The 14,864-nt window shown below is 42.0% G+C and overlaps 2 protein-coding genes across 2 annotated transcripts; one reads left to right on the top strand and one right to left on the bottom strand.

The window, feature by feature from the left end:
• Nucleotides 1-103: 103 nt before the first annotated feature.
• On the top strand, nucleotides 104-9,533 carry dok3 (docking protein 3). Its single transcript, XM_076103058.1, has 5 exons — nucleotides 104-361; nucleotides 1,575-1,877; nucleotides 2,164-2,254; nucleotides 7,896-8,083; nucleotides 8,279-9,533. The coding sequence occupies exons 1-5, from the start codon at nucleotides 305-307 to the stop codon at nucleotides 9,137-9,139; spliced, it is 1,500 nt and encodes a 499-aa protein (XP_075959173.1). The 5' UTR covers nucleotides 104-304; the 3' UTR covers nucleotides 9,140-9,533.
• Nucleotides 9,534-10,128: 595 nt separating this feature from the next.
• Nucleotides 10,129-10,967, bottom strand: atoh1b (atonal bHLH transcription factor 1b). The gene has a single exon (XM_076103793.1). The coding sequence runs from the start codon at nucleotides 10,759-10,761 to the stop codon at nucleotides 10,129-10,131; it is 633 nt and encodes a 210-aa protein (XP_075959908.1). The 5' UTR covers nucleotides 10,762-10,967.
• Between the last annotated feature and the right edge of the window lie 3,897 nt (nucleotides 10,968-14,864).

Genomic DNA, 14,864 nt, shown 5'->3' on the forward strand with positions numbered 1-14,864 from the left:
TGTACCGGTTTTGTAGGGAGGAAGGAAGTTGCTAAAACAAGCTGAATAATGGAAAGGGAAGTTTGACTCAAGAAAACAGCAGTACACAACTTGTGTGCCCTTCCTTCCGCAGATTAGAGATATCTTGACGTGTAGCCGGTTAGACTAACACATATAGACGTCAGAATGAAAGCTGCGTGTGACGTAAAGGAAACAATTATTCTCGTGGTGTAGAAAACTAATTTTAACCTCTTGGGTTTGTTACATCTTGACCACAGAGCGTAGAGCGCTAGAGTGAACGGTTTTGCAGACGAAGCTTACGAGCATGGATGTCATCTTCAAGGAAGGGAAGCTGTATCTTCACGGGGTCAAGTTTGGAAAAGTAAGTGTAGAAATTCAGCGTACTTGTGAAACTGAACGCTCTGTCGAGTTAATTATTTTTCTGAAGTCAATATGGCAACCGAGCAGCTCGGTCAAACATATGTGACGGTATTTTGCTTTCAGGAACTGCTCAGTTATAATGAGCAAAGGCTCAGTTGGCAATACAAATGTTTTTCGGAGGTTTTATGTCTCGATGGAGCATATGAAAAAAACTCATTGCATGCAAAGACGATTACTCTTTCAATATATATCAAGCTTCAGTCAACAGTACAGTGGGGTCCATGAGTGCACTACCAAAACCTTTGAGCCTTTAGTAAAAACTAACGTTAACGTTAAGTACAGTGTTACTTCTCAAACAAAGTTGCATGTCCATCAAGGTTTTTAAGAAGCTGCATTGTCTTTTTTTGACATATTTTCAAATGTCCAAGAGGGTTGGTAACTGTGTAAAGTCATCCTTGTGCTTTCTTGTATTTTAAAACAGTGATTCTTTAGTTCAGCTCAATGTGGAGATGACTCTGCTTAACCAAATCTGAACACGTCGTCATACATTTGAAACATTCAGGAAATGCATTGTGACTTACGCCACCCATGTGTGTGTCTATTCATGTAATCTGATTGTAAATTCAGACTGACTTCAGTGGTGAAGATCCGGTATTGGTCCTCCCATACTATATAGTATTAGTTAATAATTAAGGCTGGTAACATATGCATTACACGTGTTGTTTGCTGACTGTTTCGCTAATCGGATTGTATCTGTGCCTAATTTTGGTCGTATGGGAGATTTAAGGAATACAGTGTTAAACTCCCATTCAAGATGCGGTTCTGATTCATGAATATCTTACAATACTGGTCCCTAGATGGTGTGGAGACCCACGGTGTGAATGCTAATTTGGATCAATGTAACTTTGTGGAAATCCTGTCAATGTGGTTTTGTTCTGCCCCCTCAAAAACTAAGTTTAGCTTTTGACAGGAACACCTTTGGCAAGCGGCAGTATGACTAATACACAGAGGACCATATTAACTCATAATATAATTAGATTAATAAACTTTGTATCTATAAAAGATTAATAGTAAACAAGCAGAAATGACATTTGTGTCATCTGTATAACAATAGACACAAATGTCATACCTCCTGATAACATCCAATATAAACTATACAGGGACTTATTTACAATGACTTTTTTTTCCATTTCCCTCTATGTGATCTACCACAGAGAACATGGCGTAAAGTATGGGTCGTGCTTTTTAAACCCAGCTCCACGGGGGTGGGGCGCTTGGAGCTCTTTACTGTACTTGACAACAATGCTGCTGCTGACCAGAGGAGATTCGGTCGGCAGAAATCATCCGAAAGGAAAGTGGTGCGTCTAAGCGACTGCCTCAGTGTCGACCCTGCTCCAAAGGAGTCTTGCCCTCCTGGGTGCACCGCCTTCTACTTACACACCACTCAGTGCAGCTACACCCTGGCCTCCGCGACAAGCCAGGACTGGATAAGTGCCCTCTGTCTTCTGGCCTTCCAGGTATCACACATCTCTCCTTCTTGATCAGTGCAGCCTTTCTTTTGTGTTTCGGGAGCAGAGCTATAATTTGGGGAAAGGTGAAAATAAACATTCCCCACAATCAGAGATAGATAACACAATGAGGAAGTTAATGCAGTATCTGTTACTTCTGTCTCTTCACTTCTCCAATTCTTGTGCTTGCACAAGCTATGTTCTGTCTTGCATCTTACCTCTTGGGGGTCATAAAACGGTGATAAGAGGGTGGTGTACACTCCATGTAATGTTTACCATGCCACTGTGTTCACAGAAGGATCCTGGGGAATCAGACAAAGGGGCTTTCGAGAGAGGAAACGGCTTGACCATGGAGGACAACGACCTTTACTCATCTTGGAAATCCGGTAATGGCAGACGACAGCTAATCAGTCAACAGGCAATCAAAAATAATAATTTTTAATCGGTTTGGCGAGTGCCTAACTGAAGTGGTTCTCATCAGAAACCAGCATGAACTGTTTTTACAGTTTGTCAGATTATCTGGACAATAGCGTTTCTTGCCCCCTCAAACTATATTACAGTGACGCGTCAGTGCTCCCTCATGAGCAATCAAGAATTAGACCCAAACTGTGAGAAACTGGAATTACCCTGAAACAAGGTCTTAAGAGTAAATTGGCAAAAGTATTATAATAAAGCAAAAAGACCAGGAAGAAACTTGTGGGGATGTTTAGATGTCATAGCATCGTAAAATTCAAGGCATCAGCAGAAACACTTAAATATGTGTGAGCAGGAGCTAAAGCCACTAATTTATTCGAACGTGAACGGCGGAATGTATTAGCGTCAGCAAGCTCGGGCTTACGCACATTTATTTATTTTTATTTCCTAATGGATTACACTGAAAAAGCCCGGCAGCCCAGTCACACAGAGAGATTAGCAGAATGCAAGCCATTTGAAATCAGCCTTTTACTGCATGAGAGTGTCTCTGCGTTACATTTATTGTTGGAATGCTGTTAAGCATTCCAACTATTGTTATCCTGTTTCTCTTTATTGTTGGAATGCTGTTAAGCATTCCAACTATTGTTATCCTGTTTCTCTTTATTCAACTTCACTCAACTATTTCTTCTGTACGTTTTTTGCTACTTATCTCCTTCCACATTTTTTAAGCTACAGAAACCGTTCAACTATCAAAATGTTCAGCTCTTTCAGCAGAGGGGTGCTATGACTTTTCATATTTCTAACCTTTAAACTTTATGAATTATTAAGCTTTTTGCAATTTTCTTTTTTAATGGGTTTCTATGGAGAAAATGTTCAAATTCTCTTCAACTTTAAAATCCTTCTACTTCCTCATACTTTCAGCTACAGACACCATTTCAACTTTAAAATGTTGAGAAAACCCTGATCTATTGCTGCATTATTCAGCTTTTTGATATATTTTATACTTTTTGAACTGCAGCAGTTTAACTTTTATGATTTTTTCAGCCCTTTTCTGCTTTTATAATGGGTGTGTATTGCGCAGCTTAGAGTGCGTGATGTCACCGCTAGAGTGAAGAGCAGCTTGAGATTCTTGTGAAAAAAAGATTTGTCTTTTGCCACTGTGTCCACAATCTTCACTCTTCATGCATCATTTCTGGATGTAGAAGTAGCTAATCTTGTCCTTGTCGTAGACAAATGACTGTGGAATCCCACAGATTTACACATTTGACACAGAAGCCTGTAATTGAGAGGAAAACCAACTTTCTGCTCCATAGAGACCAATGTTAAATTTAGCTTCAAAAACATCTTCCACAGAACACGGGACCCCATTTCTAGATCGCCAGTTCAGCCACATTCTTTACACTACAGACACAATTTTTACAGAATCTGTTCTTCAACTCGTCCTTCCTCTCATTTATTAATATCGGAGCAATAGGAGCTACGGTTATGGGAGTTTTGAGGATTTGTTTGAGAGGTGTTTCCCTGTTTAATCTCCATGAAAAGGCTGCAAGGACACAGGTGTTTCTGATTAAGCTCATTGGTGATGTTGATAAACACACAGACTCACAGACACACACGCACTCCTCTCTCTCTCTCTCTCTCTCTCTCTCTCTCTCTCTCTCATATACAGTCATTCAGGTCTTAGAGCTTTTTTACAGGACCCCCCCCCACACACACACCCCATTTTAAAATAAAAGCCGCACACACATGATTTAGAGATATACGTGATGCAGCTCAGCCAATCAAATATGGGTATTCTGATAAGTTTCCTGATTCGAGTGACATTTACACACACCGCGACACAAGAGGGAGAGACGAGGAAAGACATGGCAGAGCAGGACAATAGTCATGTAAGCTGTAAATGATAAAACATAGGATAATCTCCAAATGAGAAAGATTGCCAGAGAGATCAGTCTCTCACTCACTCACTCACTCACCCTCTCTCTCTCTCTCTCTCTCTCTCTCTCTCTCTCTCTCATACAGTCATTCAGGTCTTAGAGATTGTAAGAGGACTCCCCCCCCCCCCCCCCCCCCCACAGACACACACCCCATTTTAAAGTAAAGGCCCCACAAAATTAATTCTAACTTAAATGCTTGTGATGAAGCCTGTCATTTAATAACCTGTTTATGTTTATCTAACTTATGATTATGTCCCCCCCCCCCCCCGCCCACACCCCATTTCAAAATAAAAGCCCCAAAGAATGAATTCTAACTGAAATGCTTATGATGAAGCCTCTCATTTAATAACCTGTTTGTGTTTATCTAACATTATGAGTCCATCTTCTCTCCCCCCCCCCCCACACCCCATTTCAAAATAAAAGCCCCACAGAGTGAATTCTAACTGAAATGCTTGTGATGAAGCCTGTCATTTAATAACCTGTTTGTGTTAATCTAACAATATGAGTCCATCTCCTCTCCCCTTCTCCCCTTCTCACCCCCACACCCCATTTCAAAATAAAAGCCCCACAGAGTGAAATATAACTGAAATGCTTGTGATGAAGCCTGTCATTTAATAACCTCTGTTTATGTGTCAAACATTATGATTATGTCTCCTCTCCCCCACCCAGCCCCACCCTTTCAAAATAAAAGCCTCATGGAGTAACTGTATTTAAACATTAAGCTGAAAATTAGGCTTTTTTGTTGAAGTAATGAATGCTCTTACTAATACTGCGACAACTACTACTATTGCTGCTAATATTTCTAGTATTACTACTACTACTACTGCTGCTACTACTACTTCTACTACAACTTTTGCTGTTGCTACGATTACTACTGCTATTACTGCTACCATCAATATTATTACTACCACTACTGCTATTACTACCACTACTACTATTACTTATACTACAACTGCTATTCATGCTACTACCAGTACTAATACTACTACAGCTATTAGTACGACTGCTACTAGTACTACTACTACTGCTATTACTGCTACTTCAAATACTGCCATTACTATTACTACTACTACTACTTATACTACTACTGTTATATTAAATACTACGACCACTACTACAGCTATTACTACGACTACCGATACTACTACTTCTTCTAAATACTAATACTTCTACTACTAATGATACTTCTACTACAACTACAACTTCTAGTACTACTAATACTACAAATATCACTACTGCTGACATTTTTTAAGCCACAGAAACTGTTCGAAAATCAAAATATTCAGCTCTTTCAGGAGAGGGCTGATATGAATTTTCATATTTGTAATCATTAAATTCTTTGAAATATTAAGCTATTTGCAATTTTCTTTTGAATGGGATCTCTATGGAGAAAATCTTCAAATCCTGTTAAACTTCTTCAACTTTCAAAGCCTTCTTCTCATACTTTCAGCTACATATGACTTCATATTTGTAATCTTTCAACTTTTTGAATTATTAAGCTTTTTGCAATTTTTTTAACATTGGATATCTATTTTCAGCAATGTTTTTGAGATTCATTTCAGCTTTCAGCATTCCAACGCATTTTCAGCAGGAAATGCATTTTCTAGTTCAACTTCTTCAACTTCTTCTATTTCTTCCGTACGTTTTTTGCTACTTATCTACTTCCACATTTTTTAAGCTACAGAAACCGTTCAACTATCAAAATGTTCAGCTCTTTCAGCAGAGGGGTGCTATGACGTTTCATATTTCTAACCTTTAAACTTTATGAATTATTAATCTTTTTGCAATTATTTTTTTGAATGGGTTCCTATGGAGAAAATGTTCAAATCCTCTTCAACTTTCAAATCCTTCTACTTCCTCATACTTTCAGCTACAGACACCATTTCAACTTTAAAATGTTGAGAAAACCCTGATCTATTGCCGCATTATTCAGCTTTTTGATATCTTTTATACTTTTTGAACTGCAGCAGTTTAACTTTTATGATTTTTTCAGCCCTTTTCTGCTTTTATAATGGGTGTGTATTGCGCAGCTTAGAGTGCGTGATGTCACCGCTAGAGTGAAGAGCAGCTTGAGATTCTTGTGAAAAAAACATTTGTGTTTTGCCACTGTGTCCACAATCTTCACTCTTCATGCATAATTTCTGGATGTAGAAGTAGCTAATCTTGTCCTTGTCGTAGACAAATAACTGTGGAATCCCACAGATTTACACATTTGACACAGAAGCCTGTAATTGAGAGGAAAACCAACTTTCTGCTCCATAGAGACCAATGTTAAATTTTGCTTCAAAAACATCTTCCACGGAACACGGTACCCCATTTCTAAATCGCCAGTTCAGCCACATTTTTTACACTACAGACACAATTTTTACAGGATCTGTTCTTCAACTCATCCTTCCTCTCATTTATTAATATCGGAGCAATAGGAGCTACGGTTATGGGAGTTTTGAGGATTTGTTTGAGAGGTGTTTCCCTGTTTAATCTCCATGAAAAGGCTGCAAGGACACAGGTGTTTCTGATTAAGCTCATTAGTGATGTTGATAAACAGACTCACAGACACACACCCACTCCTCTCTCTCTATCTCTCTGTGTGTCCCTCTCTCTCTGTGTCTCTCTCTCATACAGTCATTCAGGTTCTTAGAGATCTTTAGAGGATTCCCCCCCCCCCCCACACACACACACCCCATTTTAAAATAAAAGCCCCACAGAATGATTTCTAACTGAAATGCTTATGATGAAGCCTGACATTTAATAACCTGTTTGTGTTTATCTAACATTATGAGTCCATCTCTTCCCCCCCCCCCCCACACCCCATTTCAAAATAAAAGCCCCACAGAGTGAATTCTAACTGAAATGCTTGTGATGAAGCCTGTCATTTAATAACCTCTGTTTATGTGTCAAACATTATGATTATGTCTCCTCTCCCCCCCACCCAGCCCCACCCTTTCAAAATAAAAGCCCCATGGATTAACTGTATGTAAACATTAAGCTCAAAATTAGACTTTTTCAAATACTGCCATTACTATTACTACTACTACTACTGTTATATTATATACTACGACCACTACTACAGCTATTACTACTACTACTTCTACTACTTATTATAATGCTACTAATACTTCTACTACTAATAATACTTCTACTACAACTACAACTTCTAGTACTACTACTACAAATATCACTACTGCTGACATTTTTTAAGCCACAGAAACCGTTCGAATATCAAAATGTTCAGCTCTTTCAGGAGAGGGGTGCTTTGACTTTTCATATTTGTAATCTTTTAACTTTTTGAAATATTAAGCTATTTGCAATTTTCTTTTGAATGGGATCTCTATGGAGAAAATCTTCAAATCCTGTTAAACTTCTTCAACTTTCAAAGCCTTCTTCTCATACTTTCAGCTACATATGACTTCATATTTGTAATCTTTCAACTTTTTGAATTATTAAGCTTTTTGCAATTTTTTTAAAATTGGATATCTATTTTCAGCAATGTTTTTGAGATTCATTTCAGCTTTCAGCATTCCAACGCATTTTCAGCAGGAAATGCATTTTCTAGTTCCCTTTGCTGACGTTTTGCTGCTCAGAGACCTTATACGGAAAAAAATCGATGCCTTTACGCCGCACTGACCTCAGCCTGCTGATGTTTCAAGCAAATGTTTTCATGTCTTCCCATGTTTAGATGTGACCCTTCCTCCAAATCAGTACCAAGTGACCGTGCAGAGCACAGAGGCATCCAGGAGGTGCAAGTTGGCTGGGGACTATCTGGTCTCCCTGGAAAAAGAGGCCGTGATACTGCTGGCCATCAATACTGGTCGCATATTCTATCGCTGGCCGTACACGCTGTTACGCAAATTTGGACTGGTCGAGGTAAAGTACTTTTGAATTCCCCTAAATCCCCCCTAAATTGAAAAGGATACAGTTAGAGGAGTTAGATAAGAAGATGGATACACTTCTAATGTCTAACAGTATCGATCTTCTCATCTAGCTCTCAGCCAGAAAGCAATTGAGCACATTTCCCGAAATGTCAAGCCATTCCTTTAAGATGTGTGGATGTGATTGCAGGGTGGATTATGCATAGAAGCAGGCCGTCGCTGTGAGTCGGGAGAAGGAGTGTTCACCTTCCTGTCCAGGCATGGTCCCCAGATCTTCCAGGTTATCTCAAAGCAGTGCTCTGTGGAGGGAAGGTCCTCTGTCCAGCCACACAGAAGATCATTTTGTGACCTGTCCACTGTCATCCTCCCAACTACAACCGGCTGGCCCGCCGCTCCCCCTGCCTACAGTCCCACAGGCCTTTCTGAAGACACAGAGGACGAGTCTGACGACCACTACTCTACTATCAATGACCGCCCTCTACTAAATATAAGGTCTCTTGCCGAAGCTCATCTCTCTGTGGGGGAAGAAGGTGAGGACGAGGATGAGCGGTGTCAATCCCTGGAAGCTGTAAACCTGGATGATGTCATGGATGGCAACATTTACTACAACCTAAGGAGAGCCACGCTTCCTCTGATCAGAAACGACGAGTTCGAACCTGCGATGGACTCAGAGTGCATCTATTCTGACTTGAACATAGTTGATTCTCCCTTGAATCCCCAGCCGCTGCCCTCCTTGCCACCACTCCCTCCGCTTGTTTTCCAGCCTCCTCCCTTCACCCTTCCCCAGTCGGTCCCCTACGCCCCAGCCAAGGCCAGACACCAGCGCCAGCCCCCCGTGAATAACTACATCCAGCCAGGGTACAATGCACAGGCACAGGCGCTGGATGACATGAAGGAGATGGAGGAGGCCATCAGCTCCTCCACCCGTGTAACCCCCACAGAGGCCCTTGGCAGTTTTAAACAGAGGCTGGCAGAAATCATTTCTAAGGACCTGGCAAAGTTCCAACCACCTCTTCCCTCCGGAGGGGGCAGCCCCACATTTTCTCAGTAGGCTATTAGTTAAGAGACAGACCAGGAGGAGTAATTTTAACCATGATAGACTGCCATAAATCAGAATTAGTTTCTTTATTTCTTTAAAACCCCCTCTGCTGGGAACACTTGGCATCAGAATTTGGCTCGCAGATGTTTGTATCTGTTGCATGAAAAAGGCATCTGGAAAACTTTTTTTATTTTTTATTCTGTGGACCAATTTTGCAAAAAGAGGATTCAAGCAGTGTTGGTCTTCACTGCTGGAATGCTGGTAGAAGCTTTTTATGTGCTGCAGTATCTTTTATGTGACATTAGCTGATAAGATGAATGAACACTTGACTGTTTCATTATGGAAATAGCTTTGAAAATAATGTGTCCTTGTTACATTCAGTGAGTTAAACAACATCTTGGAATTAGCTTTTTGTAGTTCACGTTTTTTCTTCTTCTCCTAAACACTCTTTCTTAAAGAGAACAAGTGGGTTTTGTCTCATGCAAATCATACGTGTAGCAGCAACTGTATTTTGGACATGGGCGCTTCAGTCTGCTTCACATGGTAGACATATTAACTCAGTACACTGAAATGTTTTGCTGACCAAAAAAATGCAATATACAAAAACAACTTCAAATGCACACACATCTTAAGTATATCTTTATTGTAGCAAAACAATCCTCAAAATACCCCGTAGCTATACATAAATACCAAAATAACTGTTTTTAATTTAGACAAATGTCACTAATGACACTAATGTCTTTAATGATGATTCAGGCCATAAAGTGCATTTTTAAAAAAGGCCTCTGAGAGTTCACCATGACCTTAGCAAGTAAAAAAATTCAAGATTTCAGTCGGTGGTTTTCATTGGCAGTGCAACATCTAAGCTATCAAAAATGACAGGTGAATATATATATATATATATATATATATATATATATATATATAGGCCTATCTCGTATGATCAACATTTCTACAAGCTGCAATATTTGGACACTGCAGAATAAGTCAGTGGTTCTCTGTTAATGTCTTTCCTCCATGTCACTGAGGTGCGAAGATTCCCCATCGCTGCTGTTTGAAGAGCCCATTGATTGATTTGGCCGCAGAGAGTGAATCAGACTCATCATGGAGTTCTTGTCCGCTGAGCCCGGACGGGGACTCGTGCACTCCGGGTGGACCACGTCGGTCAGCAGCTCCGACAGCTCATTGATGTAAATCTGCGCCATTTGTAAGGTGTCATACTTGGACAACTTTCTCTCGTTCGCCAGCGAGGGGATGACGCTCCTCAGCTCGTCAAACGCCTTGTTCAGGCCGTGCATCCTCCTCCTCTCCCTGGCGTTGGCTGCGACGCGCCTGTGTTTCAGCGGGCCAAAGTGGCTCACCTGGCCCCCTCCTCCTCCTCCTTCTCCTCCTTCTTCTTCTTCTTCCGCCGCCTGGTCCGAGTCTGTCTCGGTGAAGCCCGCGGAGGACACGCAGTCGGGAAGTTTCTCCAATGAGAGGCCCGCGTCTGCGGCTCCGTGCGCGTCCCTCCTGGAGAACGCGTGGAGGGAATGAGAAGAAATCCAAGTTTTGGAGTTGAGGTGGTTGCGTTGCTGCAGCAGGGTGAAATCCTCGGGGTACTCCGGCCAGCTCGAAAGCTCTGCTTTTGCAGTCATCGCTGCAAGGGCCTGTGGTCGTGCGCGGCAGCAACAAAAAAAAAAAAAGGTCACGCAGCAGAAAAGACTCTGTCTGATGCCCTCTTCCTCTGGAATGGGGTTTGCACTGCGCCATGCAGTTTATATACAGCCTCCCTTGAGTCACCTAGGTGTCACTCCCAGCCACCCGACAGCCCGCAGCCTCAGGAGGCAGCAGCCAATCGCACAGTCCCCTCTGACCCTGTCAACGAACAATTAGACAAAGCGCGACTTTTTTTTCCTCCTATTGTGCATTGTAACTCAATCACGATCGCACAGAGGGGTGCCCAAAGTATTAATCATTTAAGAGCGTGCATTCAAAAGTTTAGGAGAGGATGATCTAATGGACTTGTTCAGTAAAGTCCGGGCTGCGTCTGTCGGCTTTATTATTGAGGAATAAATACAGTAACAAGTGCGCATGCCAAAACTGTTCGTTTATTAGCTTGGACTTTTAAAGTTTTCTCATTTCACCCCTCCCCCTGAATTAATCGTTTTACACGCGTTATTATGTATGATTTGACGAGGTTAATATTTATTTAAAAAGCCAAATTCAGCAGATATTGTGTAAATTTGGTTTGCAGTGCACTTTCTCCGACTCCTTTATTGGGTCTGACCCCCCTGAGGGATCTGGCGGCGTTGAGGTTTGTCCTCAAACAAACAGTAAAACGGTGGGCAATCTTTCTCGCGTTATTTGCTGAAGAATAATAAAACGAACAGGTGGAAGGCAAGGCTTGAGACACACCTGTATACCCGATGATAACTGATAAGTTGTCTGAAGGCGATTCATGAATCATTCATACGTCACAGTGCAGGCCGTTTCATCGTTCTTCTTCTTCTATGTTAATATTATATTTTACTAACTGTGACCAAATCTAGTCGGGTGAATGTATTTTGATTAGTCACGTGGCCCCCCGTGCCTATCAGCTGGTGTCCCCTGGCACCTCATATACACACCTCCAGTCACAACAGTGTCACCCTCGTCTCCCATATGCCGCGCGCGGCTTTCACAACGCTCAGTGCTCTGACACGAGAGCTAATCACTCATTAGGTCATCAATTACACGAGAGGAACCGTTCCAGCATCCGCGCGGAACTGTCTGGGGGGAGACCTGAGATGTGGCGATGACGGCGAGTTGGACAAACTTTGCATTCAGTGCCCCTCTCTCCTCTTCTTCTCTGTTTGTGGAGGCTGTGTGTGTGTGTGTGTGTGTGTGTGTGTGTGTGTGTGTGTGTGTGTGTGTGTGTGTGTGTGTGTGTGTGTGTGTGTGTGTGTGTGTGTGTGTGTGTGTCAGTCGGGGTCGAGCACTGGTAAAGAAAATCACCGTGACCTGCCTCGCCGCCAGCAGTTTAATGAGGCCTGGTCTTACTTGAATAAATCGGCACGCTCTCCGTCCCGGGGTGTCCATTCATTTTTTTTTTGGGGGGGCTACATGAATATTTCATTCCTTCAGCCCCTCTGCCAGCGCAACAGCCTGCAACCCTGCGTGCAGGATTTAAAAATGCGTGCTACACTTCCCATCTGCTGCGGGGCGTGCGCGGGGGGAGTGGCAGCGGAGGGCCGAGGAGGTGTGAGGAACATTTCTAAGGTCAGCTTATTGACCTCCTGCGAGAAAGAGACTGATGTGCCCCCACCGGGCGGGGGAGGGGAGGGGAGGGTCAACTGGCGAGTAATGGCAACTTTTCAGTGCTGATCAGTGTTTGGCCATATAGGCAAAATCCACCCCCTCCCTTATGAGTGCAAGAGTTGACTGTGCGTGATGTCCATACTTTGTGGTATACTTGTATAGTCTGCATTTAAAAATCTTATAATAATATATATATAATAATTTCAATAGCAAAATATAATATTCTATTTTTAATACTGATGCATTCACGTGTAAGTAGCATTTGTATGTATTGGTTGGTAGCTACAGCTAATTTTAACTGCTTTAAATATTGTTGAGTCCATTCATTTGTAAGGTCATATTTTGCAAACTGTATGTTGAATCTGCAAAGTAACCTATTGGCTCTCAAATAAATCTTGTAGCAGCGTGTAAACAAGTCGGATCCATTTGTTCACAGTGAGGATCTGCGTGTTTGTTTTCCCTTCAAGTGGCTCTTTGGAGAGCCTTTCAGCTTTAGGCTGTACGTGTCACGACGTCACCTGATGCCAAACAGCAAACTATCTTGGCACAAAATGCCTCGGCAACCTCACATCTCAGTTTATAGCCGATGATGGTTTCACAATATGTCACCAAACTTGGCAACCGGAGCACCGCAGACAACTTGCAGTCCGCAGCTGCCGGATTGACGTTGGTGATGGAACCTGGCAACCGTCCCAACAGTTTACCCTCCCGAACAAAACTATTCAAACCCAACCAGCCAACAGCAGCACCCTCTTGTGTCTACGCATGCATACTCCATCCACAGCTGCTGCTCAGCTCTTATTAACCACCTGAAGTTATTACAGCGCACTCTGTAGGTGCTTGTAACTGTGAGTACAAATTGCCTCTCAGCCATGTTTGCTTGCAGCTGTAAAACACTTGGTCCATTACACATTGGTGGCTTCCTCGTGGACTGATAATGGAGACAGTTCCAATCATAATACATTGTCCCATTGTTCTAATTTCTAGTAAATGAAGCAGTCCTAATGGTGGAATTAAAGCAGTCGTCATTTCACCGGGGAGGCTGCCGCCTTAAAGGCTCCTCAATTATCCCTGGGGAGCCACAGTTGGGGAACCACGGCCCCAAGCGATCTATAATTAATTCAACTCTATTTTTGAAGTGTCGTGTATCTGTTTCTTTGTCCACCTGTTCATGACATTACGGCATTATAAGAGCGACAATACATCCATATCAACCGTCAGAAATTAAGGCAACGCTCTGAAGTCACGGGTCTGTAATTGTGTCATAATTTGCCAAGGAACAAATAATTCTAGGGGGAAATTGGAGGTTTCTCAAAAGAGCTGGTCCCTTTAAACATTCATTTGTTTTTCATTTATTCACCATATGTTGAGTTGTATTGCGTGTTTAAATAAAGTTCACCTGACCTGCTGATTCTTTTGATAGTTCATTTGAATGAATTGATTGTCATCGAACACCATAATAATATTCAGCATTTCATAGTTAATTCCAGGAAAATTACTCGAAAATGATTTGGAAATAATGGACCCATAAAACCAAAGGGACCAAGATGACCCCAGGCACGGTTTCATTAATATATGAGTAAACTAATTGAATGTAAACATACTAATATTCTCAAAGATGGCTTTTGATGTGAGTTTAAATATTAGTTGCCGGAAACATAAAGACACACAGTCATTTCAAATGTATTTCAATGTTATAGTGTTAAGTCCTTGCAACCCAATCTTTCCATCCTTACTATATAAGATTGTTTTAATCATATATGAATATAAAATAACAAACAGGTTGTCATGAGTTTAACTCTACAATGACACGCCGAGGAAACATCTGACTGGTCTATACAGTGAGCCACCGTTTTGCCTTGTGTCTCCTTAGTGTTTTAATTAAAGACTCCTTAATTTCGCAACAATAGAGCGTTTCCATCTTTCCCCAAACAGTCACACAGTCGTGCACCAAAGAACAGTAAACCTCTTGATGTTGGGAGCAGGCTGCTCTGTAATTATGCCCACACACCCGGAGCTACGGAGGTGGTTCTCGTGCGCAAAGAGACAAATCTTAATGCCGGGGTTTCAGTCGCAAATTGGGACAATTAGCGGCCTCATTAATTTGGGTAAAAAGGGAAGTAATATTCTTGTTAAGTAACGGCTCATTAAATCAATGCTATCTGCGGTAGGAAGCTAATTGATGAACTCTAAACGAAGGACAGTACGTTTTTACAGTGGGTGTTCTGTGCTGAGTCTGCAGGACTCTCTGAAACCGCTTTAGTTTTGGGCACGTTAATTAACACTTTTGCTGTAAACCTTTCATCGCGAGAACAGCTGCACAAGTGGACGGCTGTGCTGAAGCGGCAGCTGAAATGTCGCGATGCCTGTCCGCAGGGTGAAAACATTTCAGGAGATAGACGGGGCCCGCGGGCTCCACGGGTTTTAAACCAGCATGACTGCACAACAAAGCAGGTCTTCA

This window comes from Anarhichas minor, unplaced genomic scaffold (genome assembly GCF_050575085.1).
Source record: "Anarhichas minor isolate MPS153535 unplaced genomic scaffold, ASM5057508v1 ptg000028l, whole genome shotgun sequence".
NCBI lineage: Eukaryota > Metazoa > Chordata > Actinopteri > Perciformes > Anarhichadidae > Anarhichas > Anarhichas minor.

Coding starts and splice junctions, on each gene's coding strand:
- dok3 (XM_076103058.1), top strand. CDS start 305: ATGGATGTCATCTTCAAGGAAGGGAAGCTGTATCTTCACGGGGTCAAG. Junction 1,878..2,163: donor TCTGTCTTCTGGCCTTCCAG/GTATCACACATC, acceptor CTGTGTTCACAG/AAGGATCCTGGGGAATCAGA. Junction 8,084..8,278: donor GCAAATTTGGACTGGTCGAG/GTAAAGTACTTT, acceptor ATGTGATTGCAG/GGTGGATTATGCATAGAAGC.
- atoh1b (XM_076103793.1), bottom strand. CDS start 10,761: ATGACTGCAAAAGCAGAGCTTTCGAGCTGGCCGGAGTACCCCGAGGAT.